The 15,919-nt window shown below is 41.3% G+C and overlaps 2 protein-coding genes across 2 annotated transcripts; both read left to right on the plus strand.

The window, feature by feature from the left end:
* The first annotated feature begins 1,715 nt into the window (after nucleotides 1-1,715).
* Nucleotides 1,716-4,662, plus strand: LOC306738346 (calcium homeostasis modulator protein 5-like). Its single transcript, XM_079220189.1, has 2 exons — nucleotides 1,716-3,147; nucleotides 4,098-4,662. Exons 1-2 carry the CDS (start codon nucleotides 2,605-2,607, stop codon nucleotides 4,485-4,487), a joined length of 933 nt encoding a protein of 310 aa, XP_079076315.1. The 5' UTR covers nucleotides 1,716-2,604; the 3' UTR covers nucleotides 4,488-4,662.
* A 6,232-nt stretch (nucleotides 4,663-10,894) lies between these two features.
* Nucleotides 10,895-14,411, plus strand: LOC306753848 (leukotriene B4 receptor 1-like; the record flags this gene model as incomplete). The annotated part of the gene is made up of 3 exons (XM_079237765.1): nucleotides 10,895-11,479; nucleotides 11,827-12,065; nucleotides 14,000-14,411. 3 exons carry the CDS (start codon nucleotides 10,895-10,897, stop codon nucleotides 14,274-14,276), a joined length of 1,101 nt encoding a protein of 366 aa, XP_079093891.1. The 3' UTR covers nucleotides 14,277-14,411.
* Nucleotides 14,412-15,919: the final 1,508 nt, after the last annotated feature.

A 15,919-nucleotide genomic window follows, 5' to 3' on the forward strand; every position in this document is an offset into this window, starting at 1 on the left:
ACAGAGTTTCCAGAGTTTGCAAAGTCATTTGCAGGGTCATCGTCATTTTCTGAGTCTTTCAAATGTTTCTCAGGTTTTGTTTTGTTGTTTTAGAACCCAAATAGTTGCTTAATTTTTTTTTTTAAGATATATTTGCTGTAAAGTTTTTCCTATTTGATGGATTCTCTTGCAAACCAATGGGAGTTGGAACGGCTTTATGTCGCTTGGTTTTATTGAAAAACGTAAAGCAGTTTTCTGAAGATAAAAAAGGTTTTATTTCTGAGAAACTTTTTTGTTTTTTACCTGACAGCTTCAATGTTGCTCAGACTCGGCCTTCTGTTGCATTTTACTAGTGATGCAAAACTTCTTTGTGTTTACTCATCACTGCTGTTTCTGGCCATCAGGGGAAATAAACCGTCTGTTTTCATGGGACCAGAGCAAGGATATTAGGACTTAATCAGGAAATAGGGGCTTGATGTCTTGTTCTCACAGGGAAATGTTATTTTGTGGAGATCTTATAATTCCTTGCTGTACATCACTCATGTATAAATTGTGCTTGCTAATAGTTAGGGATGGTCGGGGAAACGCCATCAGTGTTTTTCCTGAAAGGCAGTGGCGGGCCGTCACGGCCTGCTAAGCCTTCACTGCTGGCCTAAACAGAATCACAAAGTTATAGCTATTTTATAATTTAATTGTTTTTCACAAATACACTACATGTATGATCATTACATGTAGTGTCTGCTTCTGGTAAGCGCTCTGCTTAACGCTCTGCTTAACGCTCTGCTTAACAATCTGTTTCTCTCTATGGTAGAGAAGCCGGTTAATCTACATGGTGACAGCCGGTACACTATGCACCTAGTCAAGTTGGTTGCGATCTGCCATTAAACTGAAGAAGAAGCAGCAGCTGCAGACTTGTCCTGTATACAGTACTGTATAACACTTGGACCTGCTGTCCTCCCAGTCCCGCGGCGCATCACACCTTGCCTGGCCAACCGAGGCGCGATGGAAAGCGAGCTAACAGCGAGCTAACTAGCGCCGCGAACAGCAAATCCAGAAAAAATCCACGGCCCGCCACTGCTTAAAGGTCAACCCTCTGTGACCTCTGCACTGCAGATTACTAGTTTCCATGTGACAGGACAGTGAGAAAGAAAGATACAAGACCAGAAAACAAATATCAGAGTGTGTGAAAGACTGTGTTGAAATACTGCTCTTCTATGAGACGCAGTACTGCTAATGTTTGCCGTGTTTTAGCACATTTCTCTAGAAAAAGGAAGTTCTTGTTTTACCGGCTGTTCCTGTTCGTGTGAGTCATGCAGCAGTCGTCCGCCTCCCACAGAAGTGTAGACGTATCGCGTGAAGGTGGTTTTATCAAAGGTTGTTGAAAACGCCCTTGAAGCCGACTATTGAAAAGTGCAATAAACATTTTCAGAAAGTTTTTCAAAAGACATGTCTGACATCAAGGTCTGTCCCCTCTAGCAGTGACATCACTCACGCCATAGACACCCATATTAAAGTCAGAAAAGTTGCTAAAAAAGCATAAAACGAAAACGGTGAAAAAAGATATTAAAGATATCAGAAGGTGTTTTGTCAACATTTTAAAAGTTTAAATTAGTCTAACAAAGCTAACTTCACGCATTCCAACTAATACAGATTTGAAGAACAATAGTTGGACTGCTGAAGCATTCCAACTAATTAAGCCCGCAGGAGAACATGAAGTGTGCTTGCTGCAGGGGTCTATGACCCCTTGCAGCTGAAGCCACACTTAATAAGTTGAATAAAGAAGAGGATAACAACAGTTGGAATGCTTCAATGCTGAAGCATTCCAACTAATAAAGATTTGCAGAACAATAGTTGGACTGCTGAAGCATTCCAACTAAATATGTATATTAAAGATTAAAAGAAGATTTCTATGTTCACGTATATGTGACAGCTGACTGGTGGTGTTACTGACGGCCTCAGGCAGAACCTGAGAGGAGGGGTAACCACTTCCTGTTGCACGCTCAGGGTTTCAGTCTTCTGGGAATGGAACAGAAAACACCACAAAGAGGATGTCATCACTTCCTGTACTCTGCTACCTGCCCACTGCATCCTCGCTGAGTGCTCGCTGCCCTACACTTTGTTGGTTGTGTTGGGTTGAGTGTGCGTGTGCACGAAGAGATCAATAACCTACTGCTGTTTATGACTGAACAGAAACAGAAGCGTGACATCGTCTCCGTTCATTTGCCGTGTCTGTGTCCCGGCATGTAAATAACTGCTTCAGGCTGCATTCCGATCACGTGACAGCCAAAGACTTGTAAAAACTGGACCGGCAGGATTTTCTGTTGTAAGCGACTGCCTCAACACAGGGGGGAGCTGGAACTTTTTTACAGCTGGGTCTGGAAAGGGAAGAAGAGGGACAGCTAAGGAGGCTTTAAAGAGGGACAGATAAAGGGGCTTTGGGTTGCAGGGAGGACTGGAGGAGGAGCCTTCAGAGAGGAGCGGCAGCCAGAGGGCGCGCCCAGACACTGCTTTGTCCACAGCTGGAGGAACGCAGGACGGAACGACTGTAGGCTCTCAACTCTCCGCTCTCGGTCTTTCCTCTTCGCTGGATTTGTCCCCGGAGTGAGGGATCTCCCCTACGGCGCCATGGATAACTTCCAGACCGTCCTGCGCTTCTTTATGAACCAGAAAGCCACCATCGGCTACAGCTTCATGGCTCTGCTGACCATAGGCGGGGAGCGAGTCTTCTCCATGGTTTCCTTTCAGTGCCCCTGCAACCGTAACCAGAACTTCGCCTACGGGCTGACGTTCCTGCTGGGCCCGGCGACGGTGCTGCTAGTTTTCGGCCTCTTCTTCAGCTCCAGGTTGTGGAGGCTCTACACCGGCTGCTGTCTCAACCCCATGAAGCTGTGCCCCCGGGGGAACTGCCTCGGCTGCCTCAGGGCGCTCATCAGCATCTTCACCGGGGCTTGCGTGGCCCCTGTGATGTGGCTCGTTGTGGCCCTGCTCAACGGTACCTTTTACGAGTGTGCCATTAGCGGCCTCAACGATAACGTGGTGATGGACCTGTTCTGTAAAAACAAGAGCTTGACGTGTCAGGAGGAGCTGGCCCGAGTGCCCTGCGACCGGTCCAAGCTGTCCAAAGATGAGCGCATGGATCTGCTGCTGATGTTCAGGGCCCAGTCCCAGGTAAGAGAGCCTCACGCCCACCAGCATCCCCGTAATGCAGGTATACATGTCTCCTGTTGGTCTGGAGAAGACAAATCACCCTGATGATGTCATAGTGATGTCATAAGGGTTATCTCACCTTGGGCAACCAAAATTAGACACAAATTCACAGCACAATTTGTTCCAAATTGGGACGCATGAAGATAAAACGATAACAGATAACAGGGTTTACCAGCCTGAGACATTCTGATCAAATATGCGATACCGTTGCATTATGGGAAATGTAAGATCCAGTATTTTTTTGTTTCTTCCATACTGGAGACTTAAAACCAGGATATGCCAGCGGGCTATATTGTTAAACAAATTACAATACCGGTACCAATAACAGTACTCTTTAAGTGATGCAGATACATTAGAGCAGTGGTTCTAATGTATATAGCGGTTCTCAACCTTTTTTCAGTGATGAACCCCATGTGAAATATTTTTCCCAGCCAAGTAACCCTGGTGCTAAATCATCTTTGGATGAAAAAAAGATGTAACACACAGCGCTGTGTCATCAGTGTCTGATTTAATATAGAATATATACAATTCAGTTTATGAAGTTACACTTATATTTGTATTGAATCTTTATTATATAACTATTTTGAAAGATTTTTTGAATCAATGCTAATTTTAAATTGTATTTAACAAATCTCACGTACCCCCATTTGAGAACCACTACATTAGAGTACTTCATTCAACACCATAGTCAGTGTTTTGTGGGCTGCTTACATCACAAGTACCTTAGCAAAGGTTCACCAGATCTTTCTAGGAAGCCATTCGGAGCGGACTGGACTTTTTCTGAAAGAGACAGGCGCTACAACGGAGCGTTTCAGACAGAGGGTCAATATTCAGACCGACAGTTTGAGACATAAAAGTGTTTTAGTTGAAACCCAAATCGATCAGCTCACATCATCCCTGTTTGTCTGCAGATCCTGGGCTGGGGTATCGTCATCGTTGCTGCGTTCGGGGGCCTCCTCGGTACTTGCTGCACGAACTGCCGCTCCAAGGTCAGCTACCTGCAGCTCACGTTCTGGAAGCGCTACGTGGAAAAGGAGAAGGAGCGCTTCGACAGCTTCGCGCTGGACTACGCCGCCAAGCTGGCCGAGAGAAACCTGCAGAGCTTCTTTGAGAACAAGGACCCCGAGCCGTTCCCCTTCCCCAGCCACAAGGCGTGGGAGGAGATCTCGGCCCACTACACCTTCTCCAGGAGCGAGCAGCGGTACAGCACCCTGCAGCAGTACGTGGAGAGGACGGACCGGGACTTTCCTCCGGAGAAGAGACCCGTGTTGGACCTGGAGCACGGAATAGAGATGCGCTGACAGGGGAAACTGTTGCTATTAACGCCAAGTCTGACTCAGGAACAGCTGTTACTCCGAAAGTATTTGTCAAACTGTAATGGTACATCTTTATAATATTATATAAAGGAATATAGATCACCACTATTTGAAAGACAGTCTAGACTGTTGAGGTGGGTCGCTTTTGATCCGGACTTTAAGCCAGCAAGCATATATATATATATATATATATATATATATATATATATATATATATATATATATATATATGACATTAGTTAGTTTTTTGTAAGTCCTGGTTATGGCCCAGTTGCACTTCTGATTCAATTCAATTTATTTTGTATAGCCCAAAATCACAAATTACAAACTCCCCTCAGAGGGCTTTAGAATTTGTACATACACAACATCCTCTGACCTTTAACCCTCACATCAGAACAGGAAGATTTTTTATGATATGATGAAAAATTTATAAAAGAACTGACAAAAGGGTGCAGACAAAGTCAACTGTAACAGCGCAACGAGTATTAACTCCTGTTATTTGTGTGCAATATGAGAGAGTTTATCCAGTGTTTCCGTTCAAGGTGTACTACATATTAAAACCACTAAATGAGCACCTTGCTTTGTATGAGAGGATATACAGCCAGAGAGTCAGTCTGAGATTTGAACTGAGGAAGTCCTATAAGTGCCAATAAAACTGATTCTGAATCTGGAGGAAAATCCATCCCCTGACTCTTTGACTGGAGTCATTTCAGAGATAAAAAACAACTATAAAGAGATACTAAACAACTACACAGAGACGCAAAACAACTACAAAGAGACATAAAATGACTACAAAGAGATACAAAATGACTACAAAGAGACCCACAATGACTACAAAGAGACACAACACAACTACAAAGATATACTAAACAACTACAAAGAGACGCAAAATGACTTCAAAGAGATACAAAACAACTACAAAGAGACACACAATTAATACATAGAGATACAAAACAACTACAAGGAGACACAAAACAACTACAAAGAGACACAACACAACTACAAAGAGACACAACACAACTACAAAGAGACACAACACAACTACAAAGAGATACAAAATGAATACAAAGAGATAAAAAATAACTACAAAAAGATACAAAAAACTACAAAGAGACACACCACGACTATAAAGAGATACAACACAACTACACAGAGGTACAAAACAACTACAAAGAATCAGAATCAGAATCAGAAAAACTTTATTTATCCCCGAGGGGTAATTAAGAAGGCAAAGAGCGGCATATAAAGAGATTAAGAAACAAATAAAGAAATTAAGAAACAAACAATAATGGATGAAGACAAGGATAGGAAAGAATTATACACACACGCAAAGATGAGGAGGTTCTATGATAAATAAAAGGTGCAGGTGAATGATAAGGTGCAAGTAAATATAAGTGAAAAAAAAATAAAAATAAAAATACAGTTATATATTTAAATAATAAATAGTAAAGAATAAACAAATAAATATATACATATGTTATAGAATTGTGTTATTTATACTAATACGGTGGCAGACCAGCTGCTAGATGCTAAGTGAGGGAGTAAGTGTGATTATGTTAACCCTGTAGTATTTAGGAGGAGAACAGCTTTGGGGATGAATGTGGACTTCCTTCTCTGGGTTTTACACGCTGGACAGCGTAACCTACGTCCTGATGGGAAAAAGAATGATGAATGATGAAAAGAATGATAGGAAAGAGAAACAAAATGACTACAAAGAGATAATAAAACAACTACAGAGATACAAAACAACTACAAAGAGATACAAAACAACCTTAAAAAGATACAAAACAACTATAAAGAGACACAACACAACTACAAAGAGACACAACTATTAGAGAGCTCAAAGACCACACTGTCTCATAATGTGCCCATGCATGAAAGGAAAGACCTCAAACATTAGAGTCTGTACTTCCTGCCACGTGTTAGTTAGTTAGTATATATATATTCATATATTTATTGTTTAATAACATGTCAGGAATGATATATTTAGTTCTGAAAGCATTTCAGTTATTTGTTTATTTAAATAAGAGTGCTGTCATGAATGTCAATTCTAGTGGACACCAGGACAAAATGAATGTATTTAATGACTCAACATTGTTGTCGGAGACAGAACTCAAGCATAAATGATGCTGTACTAGATAGTTGAGGCAGAATCAGATGATGAGAGAGATGAGGATGAGTTTGAGCCTGGTGAAGAAAAACAAGAACAAGAACAAGAAGAACTAGAAAATGCATTTCCTGCTGGAAATGCATTGGAATGCTAAAAGCTGAAGCTTAAAGCTTCAATATTTGAAAATATAGCTGAATATAGCTGAAAATAGCGGAATACAGCTGAATTTAGCTGAAAATAGCTGAAAAGATAAACTACCTGCTGAAAAGTGTTGAAGCCCAAAAGCGTTGAACTGAACTGCTGAACATCCTAATGTTTAAATGGAAAAGTTGGAAGCAAAACTGCAACATCTAAATAATCCAAGAAAAAAATTAAAAGTAGTAGTAGTTGCAGTAGTATAAATAACAGTAGCATGAGTAAAAGTAGTAGTAGTAGTCGCAGTAGTAGTAGTTATAGTAGTAATATAAATAACAGTAGTATGAGTAGAAGTAGAAGTCGTAGTAGTATTTGAAATTACAGTAGTAGTAGTAGTTGAAATAACGGTAGTATGAGTAGAAGTAGTAGTAGTTGAAGTAACAGTAGTAGTAGTAGTAGTAGAAGTAGTAGTTGAAATAACAATAGTATGAGTAGAAGTAGTAGTAGTTGAAGTAACAGTAGTAGTAGTAGTAGTAGTAGTAGTAGTAGAAGTAGTAGCAATAACAGTAGCATGAGTGAAAGCAGTAGTTGTAGTAGTAGTAGTAGTAGAAATATCAATGGTATGAGTAAAAGTAGTAGTAGTAGTCACAGTCGTAGTAGTTATAGTAGTAGTAGTAGTAGTAGAAATAACAGTAGTATGAGTAGAAGTAGTAGTCGTAGTAGTATTTGAAATTACAGTAGTAGTAGTAGTAGTAGTTGAAATAACAGTAGTATGAGTAGAAGTAGTAGTAGTTGAAGTAACAGTAGTAGTAGTAGTAGTAGTAGTAGTAGTAGTAGTAGTAGTAGTAGTAGAAATAACAGTAGCATGAGTGAAAGCAGTAGTTGTAGTAGTAGTAGCAGAAACTAGAAAATGCATTTCCTGTTGAAAATGCGTTGGAATGCTAAAAGCTGAAGGTTAAAGCTTAAATATTTGAAATGATAGCTGAATATAGCTGAAAATAGCGGAATATAGCTGAAAATAGCGGAATACAGCTGAATTTAGCTGAAAATAGATGAATATAGCTGAAAAGATAAACTACCTGCTGAAAAGTGTTGAAGCCCAAAAGCGTTGAACTGAATTGCTGAACATCCTTAAAGTTTAAATGGAAAAGTTGGAAGCAAAACTGCAACATCTAAATAATCCAAGAGATAAATTAAAAGTAGTAGTAGTTGTTGCAGTAGTAGAAATAACAGTAGCATGAGTGAAAGCAGTAGTTGTAGTAGTAGTAGAAATAACAATGGTATGAGTAAAAGTAGTAGTAGTAGTTGCAGTAGTAGTAGTTATAGTAGTAGTATAAATAACAGTAGTATGAGTAGAATTAGTAGTGGTAGTAGTATTTGAAATTACAGTAGTAGTAGTAGTTGAAATAACGGTAGTATGAGTAAAAGTAGTAGTAGTTGAAGCAACAGTAGTAGTAGTAGTAGTAGAAGTAGTAGTTGAAATAACGGTAGTATGAGTCGAAGTAGTAGTAGTAGTAGTAACAGTAGTAGTAGTAGTAGTAGTAGTAGTAGTAGTAGAAGTAGTAGTTGAAATAACAGTAGTATGAGTAGAAGTAGTAGTAGTTGAAGTAACAGTAGTAGTAGTAGCAGTAGCAGTAGTAGTTGAAATAACAGTAGTATGAGTAGAAGTAGTAGTAGTAGTAGTAGTAGTAGTAGTAGTAGTAGTAGTTGTAGTAGTAGTTGAAATAACAGTAGTATGAGTAGAAGTAGTAGTAGTTTTGATAGTAACACAGGGCTCTCAAGTGTCACGCATTAAGCGTGACTGTCACGCATTTTGGTCTTAAGTCACGCCCTCCCGCCACACATCGTATTTCTCACGCTGAAAAAAAACTCTAGGCTATTTAATGTGCCGCAGCGCACAAACATGACCTGGTCGCGCTGCCCTCACCATGGAGGAATCAAGCACGTCTCCCCCGAATCCCCTGGAAGTCTTGCCGCGAGCTGCCACTCATCAGCCAATCAAAAAAAAGAAATGGGCTACACGAATAGCCAATTAGAAACACGTATCTGTTGTATCTGGGTGAAATGTAATCCAGCAACCAATGAAAATAAAGCTAATAATAATATGGGGGGAGGAGGGGTGGTCTGTGGGCATATGGAGGATATGTCACTCTTCCCTGTCTTAAAAACTTGAGAGCCCTGGTAATAGCAGTAGCAGTAGTAGTAGTCATATTAATAGCTGTAGTAGTAATTAGTAATAGTTATAGCAGTAGTAGTAGTAGTAGTATTAGTAGCAGTAGTAGCAGTAGTACTAATAGTCAAAATATTAGCAGCAGTAGTCAAAGTATTAGTAAGCGCATTAAGTATTTAATAAAAAAATCCTCATTTGAGCTTTATGTTAAGATACAGTTAATTCATGGGGATTTTATTTTGAAAGGGAAGACAGACAGACAGACAGACAGACAGACAGACAGACTTTACAATGCTTTACAATGCCTTTGACTGAATATCTTCATGAATATCTCCAAGTCACACACTCCAATGTCCAACCCCATATTTCGAGGCAAAAACATGCTCAAATCACCATTATAGTACATTCAACAGAGAGGAGAGGAGGAGACCATCGCACTGATATCCTTGATATTTTTCTGGAGTTTAAATAGACATGGGAGCAACAGCTCCACTGAGGCTCATGTTCACACACGTGACAGTGTGCGCGAGTATTACCACGTGCACGCGCGCGGCCGTTCGCACTCACACGCGACCATAATAAAACGTGTGCGTCCGGCCGTACACGCGCACATAGACACACAGTCAGTGAGCTTAGTCTAACAAAGCTAACTTCATGCTAGCAATCAAATTCACTTCCTCCACCAACAGCTGTCTGTGTGTGTGTGTGTGTGTGTGTGTGTGTGTGTGTGTCCCCACAAGGTAGTTAAAACAAGAATGAGTGTGAAGCTGCAGTCATTAGTTAACTTGAAACACCTGTGTCATGAATGAGACTGAGTTTTTGCTTCTAAGATGAGGCTCATTGACTTCAGTGCATTATTTTTTTTCATAAAAAGCTTAATATCTCAAGAACTTCAAAGGCAAGATACCAAAATGATGATATTTTCTGAGAGATAAGACTCTTACGAACACGTCGATGTTGTTTGCTGAAGCATTCCAACTAATAAGTTGAATAAAGAAGACGATAATAATAGTTGGACTGCTGAAGCAATCCAACTAATAAAGAAGACGATAACAATAGTTGGACTGCAGAAGCATTCCAACTAATAAAGATTTGAAGAACAATACTTGTTATACTTATTAGTTGGAATGCTTCATTGCTGAAGCATTCCAACTAATAAGTATGTTTTCTTTTGTGCATGTCACGCCGAGGCTCGGAGAAAGGACCCAAATGCAGATGTGTAGTGAAAGAAAAGTAACTTTATTCCTTCCAAAAACAGAAAGGATTCTCAAAACAAGATTCTCAAAAACACCACAGGATTCCGGCAGAACGGAACAAAACGCAGGAACAGAACCACACATGATTTTACACAATATGATCAGACAAGGGAACAGAAGACACACAGGGTTTAAGTGCACGGGGAAGGTGTGGGTGATTAGACACAGGAGGAAACACACAGGAGGAAACAATCAGCAGATAATCAACAGACAGGAAGTGCAGGAGAACAGGACACACGAGACAGAATAAAACGGAACCCAGAAAAACCCAACCCGTGACAGTGCATCTTCACCTGAACACACAAGGTAGTCCAGCGCACGGTCGCAGTAAACACGTGGTTCATTTTGCGAATTCAAACAAAAACACTTCCTTTGGTTTAGTTGGCGAAATCACTTAGTTGGCTTTAGGGAAAAAATTAAATAACTACTTACGCTAAATAAACAATGTCACGTTAGGATGAAAACACATCACAAACATCAACGACTAACTAACTTTGGGACACGAACAGCTGTTGTCTGGTTGAAAGTCCAGTGTTTGTTAGACCTATCCACCTCTCCTCCCACTCGGCATGTATTTATACTACCTCATCACACTCCAGGAGAGTTTTCTCTGAGTGTCTGTTGATACTTGAAAGCCTGCCGTGTCTCATACGAGACAAAAGGTCTGCATATTTAGGTTCTAACTTTGTCTCTCGTCCTCAGGATCAAAACTCCTTCCAGCATGACCAACTCCAGTCTTGCCTTCTTAATAACTTCCAATCACAATGAAGCAGAAAACTCCGAAAGGGGCAGCGTCATCAGCAATGACTTCTCCACGACCTTGGGTGCCGTCATCCTCGGCTTGGTCTTCTTCCTGGGCTTCCCTGGTAACCTCTTCATCGTCTGGAGCATCTTGGCTCGCACCCGCCGACGCTCGGTCACCACCCTCCTCATCCTCAACCTGGCGTGTGCCGACGGCTGCCTCATGGCGCTCACCATCTTCTTCATTGTTTACCTGGCCAAGCAGTCATGGGTCTTTGGTGACTACATGTGCAAAGGCTTGTTCTACCTGTGCAACGCCAACATGTACGCCTCCATCTTTCTGATCACCCTGATGAGCGTGCACAGGTTGGTGGCCGTGGTGTTTCACAGGAGAATGTCCTCCCTGGTCACCATGAAGATTGTGAGGAGGGTGATCGTGGGAATGTGGGTGTTGGTGATGGTCATCTCTTTCCCCCCGCTGGTGTTTCGGGTTATCAGAGAGGACAAAGACGAGAGGAATACAACAAGACTGGTGTGTGTGCCCAATCACACGCAGCCTCGACATGTAAGTAGACCAGGGCTGCAATTACAAATTATTTTCACTATCTGTTATTAATCGGATTATTTTCTTGGCAAATTGATTTATCGTTTGGCCAAAGTCCAATATTTATATTTAGCTCTGTTTTTGGTTTCCACCAACTCCTGAAGGAAATTCTCTTTAGCTGCTAAATGCTCCAAAAACCTTCAGAGAGACAAATATTGATTTACTCTCATCAGGTTTATATTTTACTTATGAATGAACAGATTCAGCATATTGTTTTTGCTCCGCCTTGTTTTGATATTTCCACTCATGTCTACTGAAACACATGCAATCATTTTATTGATGCATGTTTTGCATCCTCCTATGTACAGGTGAGCTTTCAGTATGTCCTTGAGACGGTCTCTGGATTCATCATCCCGTATGCCGTCATCATAACCAGCTACGTCCTCATCCTGAGGCGCCTGAGGCAGACCAAGTTCCGCCGGTCAGTCCGCAGCGAGAAACTCATCCTGGCTATCGTGGTGACGTTTGGCATTTTCTGGCTGCCGTACCACGTTATCAACATGATAGAGGTGGGTGAGAGCATGTTTGCGGTATCATCACGTGATTTATATCTAGGACTTGGAATCAATGATCTGATCTTTTGAATGAACACAAAGTATGTTTTGGTCCAAGGTGGCGACTCAGTACACTTCGGATTCACCCAGAAAAGATACGTGAGTAACAAAATATTTTAACACACTCTCTCAAACTCAATTATTTTCATTTACATGTTTTTTGTATTATTTATTATTATTTTGTATATGTATTCATTTAGCAATAGCACAACATCATAAGTTGATTGAGAAAAGCTGATTTATTTCAGGAGTGGCATTAGCAGGTAGACCTGCCAGGAGGGAGTAATGCCGTGTTCACACCGGACGCGACGCGAATTTGCGGCGCCGCGTCCACCGCGGAAGTTTACTCGCGCGAGTAGAAAGAGGGTGTTCACACCAAACGCGAATTTGCGGCGCGATCAAAGGGGCGTGGCTTAGCTCTGTTGCTTGCCTCTGTGAGAGACAAGCGACGAAGCTTTCATTTCCGCTATCGACCATGGAATAAATAACCACTAGTTCTGCTTTATACTTGTCATGTCGGAACATGAAACGCCCTTGTATTTGGGTTCAAAACATCATCCGTAGCCGCACACAGCTCGGTGAATTTCACCGACTCCTCCAGGAACAGCGTCTCGCGTATCTCCGTAAAACGATACCGATTATGCCATCCACCATGGAAATAACCACCATTCTGCTTTATACTTTTTGTGTAAACTCCACATATGTCAGAACATCAAACTCCATGGTGTCTGGGTTCATAATATTATCCGTAGTCCCACAACAGCGTCTCAATGAAGCCGCTGTCAGCGCTGATTCAGGCGGAGCAGCAGCAGTTTCATTCAGAAACGGGGAGACGGCGGTGGTGACGGGCGGAGCTTCTCAACGCTGATTCTCAACGCTGATTGGCTGCCGCAACTTTGCGTCACGCGATTTCTCCGCCAGAGTTGGGATAATTCAACTCACGCGAATTCGCGCCGCGTCCTTCGCTTTGTTCGCCCCAGGTCAAACGTTCTGTTCGCACCGCCTCCAACGCGTCTATCTTGACGCACATTCACAAATTCGCAAATTCGCGCCGCAGCGCGTCTGTGGATTGACTTTACATGTAAACTGGTCGCGCCGCAAATTCGCGTCGCGTCCGGTGTGAACACGGCATTACAGTAGTCAAGGCGCGAGATGATCAGAGCCTGTACGAGAACCTGTGCCGCCTTCTGAGTGAGAAGGGGATGTATTCTCCTGATGTTGTACAGCATGTACCTACAGGAACTTGTTGTTGTGGTGATGTTGGCAGTCAGACTATCGAGTGTCACACCGAGGTTTCTATTTTACTTTTCATCTCAAAGGTAGAAAGTAAAATAGAGCTTAGTCCCGAGTAGAATTACAGAACAGATACTTTACCCCTAGCTGGTTTTATTGCGTTTTCAGTCACTTTGAGTGAAAGCAAGGTCCCGGCTTAACAGTTTAGATAGGACAGACAGTACAGACTAACACTCTAGTAGACCTAATACAGCAGATACAATAGTAATATTGCAGAGAAACTTCTTTAAAGAGTGTACTCAGGCAGGATTCAGGTAGTCTAGCAGTCTGAAGTCTCACAGGTAGAGCTGCACACTTTTTGTGCCTCTCTGTAGTTGTTTCGTGTCTCTTCATGCCGCTTTGTAGTTGTTTAGTGTCTCTTTGTGCCTCTTTGTAGTTGTTTAGTGTCTCTTCGTGGTCACTTTGTGTCTTTGAAAACATTTCCTGCCTCTTTGAAGTTGTTTTGTGTCTGTGTGGTTACTTTGATGTTGTCTCCTTCAAGTAGCTTTGAGTCTATTTGTGCTCATTTTGTTTCAGTTTAAGAGCAAGATGTTTAAATTAAGCTCTCACAGATTTAACCAAACATCAAATGTATGTATTTTCACTGAATATAGTATACGTTTTAGTTGTGGTCTAGCATGTTGTTTTTCTACAGATTGATCAATATCGCTAAATCCAGTCGGGCAGTGAGTTTGTGTATCGCCTTCATCAGCAGCTGTGCCAATCCCATCCTCTACACCTTCGCTGGGAAGTCCTACATCAAGGAGAACGGCTTCGCCTTCATGGCTCGGCTCTTTGAGGGCACGTCAATGGACCAAACAGGGAACAAAAGGAGTAAAGACACCGTGGGACTCAATAATGTTGACTCTGCAAATGGCTCAGAACCAAGAAGTAATGTTACAAAAACAAAACGGGACATGAGCATTGAATGAACTTTGTGAATAAATTAAAGCACTCAGTGGAAATCTGTAAAAACATACAGGTGGAGATGTGGGTAGGTTGTGTTGAAAGAAACACAAGTTTGACTGGTAGACAGCTGTGCAAGGACAAGACATATTATGGTTTGTACCTGCCCTGTAAACCAGAGCTGTAAACACTTTTATACATTTTTACTTAACATTTTGTCAGTCAGAAAATAGCTTCAAGTAAAACAAAATAACAGTACTTAGTGTACATGGGGAGCAATTTGATTAACATCTAAGACTTTATATAAATAAACTATAACATGCATTAATATTAAGTATTTGCTTACTACATTTTACAAACCATTAAATGTTAGCAAAAGCTAACAAAAGTCTCAGTTACCTTGTCAACAGAAAAGGTAAATAGACACATTAAGAACATTAAAGAACATTGAACATTGAAGAACATTAATATGATGGCACAAGTGTTGAGTTTCCTTGTTTGTACATACACATTATTGATTAAGAGTATCTAGTCTACCAGTATGCTAGCTAGCCAGGTATACTTACAACTGAGGTGACGGCGTGCCACCCTGTCACCTCAGTTGTAAGTAGACCAATCCAGGTGATAGCGAGATACTCATAATCAATCATTTGTACCAGCAAACTGAGAAACATGTCACCACTGGTGCCACTGACCGGCATCGCCTCACATCACCTGTATTTCTGGCGTGGGCCACGGTGGTGACACGTCATCAATGTGGGACACACGTTTACGCTAGGACCTGGTGTGTCCCACGTTGATGATGTGTCATGGTGGATTAAATAGTAAAAACACCTACCAGCCAGGGGCGTCTCTAGGATTCAAGGAAAGAGGGGGCTTAGCCCCTAGGGAATGGTAATGTGTGCGTGCGCAGCGCGGTAATTTTTTTGGGGGCTGATTTGGGTCCGCGGATATCCATTGTTTCAGACAGTTCATAGATTGGTTCAATCAGAAAGAGTGTGATTTTGCTCTGTAGTTTTGCTTGCATTCATTCAGTATATGATAACACAAGAGACAGAATTGCAGGGTCATGATGAACACAAATATGAACTTTTCTCAAATAACGAGAGAGAAATACTTTTCCTGCTTTTAAAGGAAAGACGGATAAACTAGCTTTCATATCCGCGTCACTCCCAAATCCAATGGATGGAGAATGGACCTGACAGTGTCAACGTTGTTTACTTGTTTTATTTTGAGCAGGGAATAATATTTTGATCAACATCTATTTTGTTGTCTGTGTAGTTTTTACAAACCAGTGATATTTTATGCTCATTTGGACACTATCACTGAGATAAAGATGAACTAGTTCAGTGTCAAATATACCATTCAATAGAAGAAAAAAACATGAATAACAAAAATAAAATAAAACACATTTCAAGTACATGTTAATTATCGAATTATAAATATTGTATGATGGTGCTCCTTGATATTGTTTACGTTGAGCTAAACTCCTTGGTGTAGTTCACTGTGAGCTAAACTCCTTGGTGTAGTTTACTTGGAGCTATACTCCTTGGTATAGTTTACTTGGAGCTAAACTCCTTGGTGTAGTTCACTGTGAGCTAAACTCCTTGCTGTAGTTTACTTGGAGCTATACTCCTTGGTATAGTTTACTTGGAGCTAAACTCCTTGG

The sequence above is a fragment of the Taurulus bubalis genome (assembly GCF_910589615.1).
Source record: "Taurulus bubalis genome assembly, chromosome: 1".
Lineage (NCBI taxonomy): Eukaryota > Metazoa > Chordata > Actinopteri > Perciformes > Cottidae > Taurulus > Taurulus bubalis.

Bases quoted from the DNA above. Each gene is read 5' to 3' on its own strand.
- LOC306738346 (XM_079220189.1), top strand. From the start codon at position 2,605: ATGGATAACTTCCAGACCGTCCTGCGCTTCTTTATGAACCAGAAAGCC. The intron at 3,148-4,097 runs GTAAGAGAGCCT...GTTTGTCTGCAG, and splicing joins TGTTCAGGGCCCAGTCCCAG to ATCCTGGGCTGGGGTATCGT.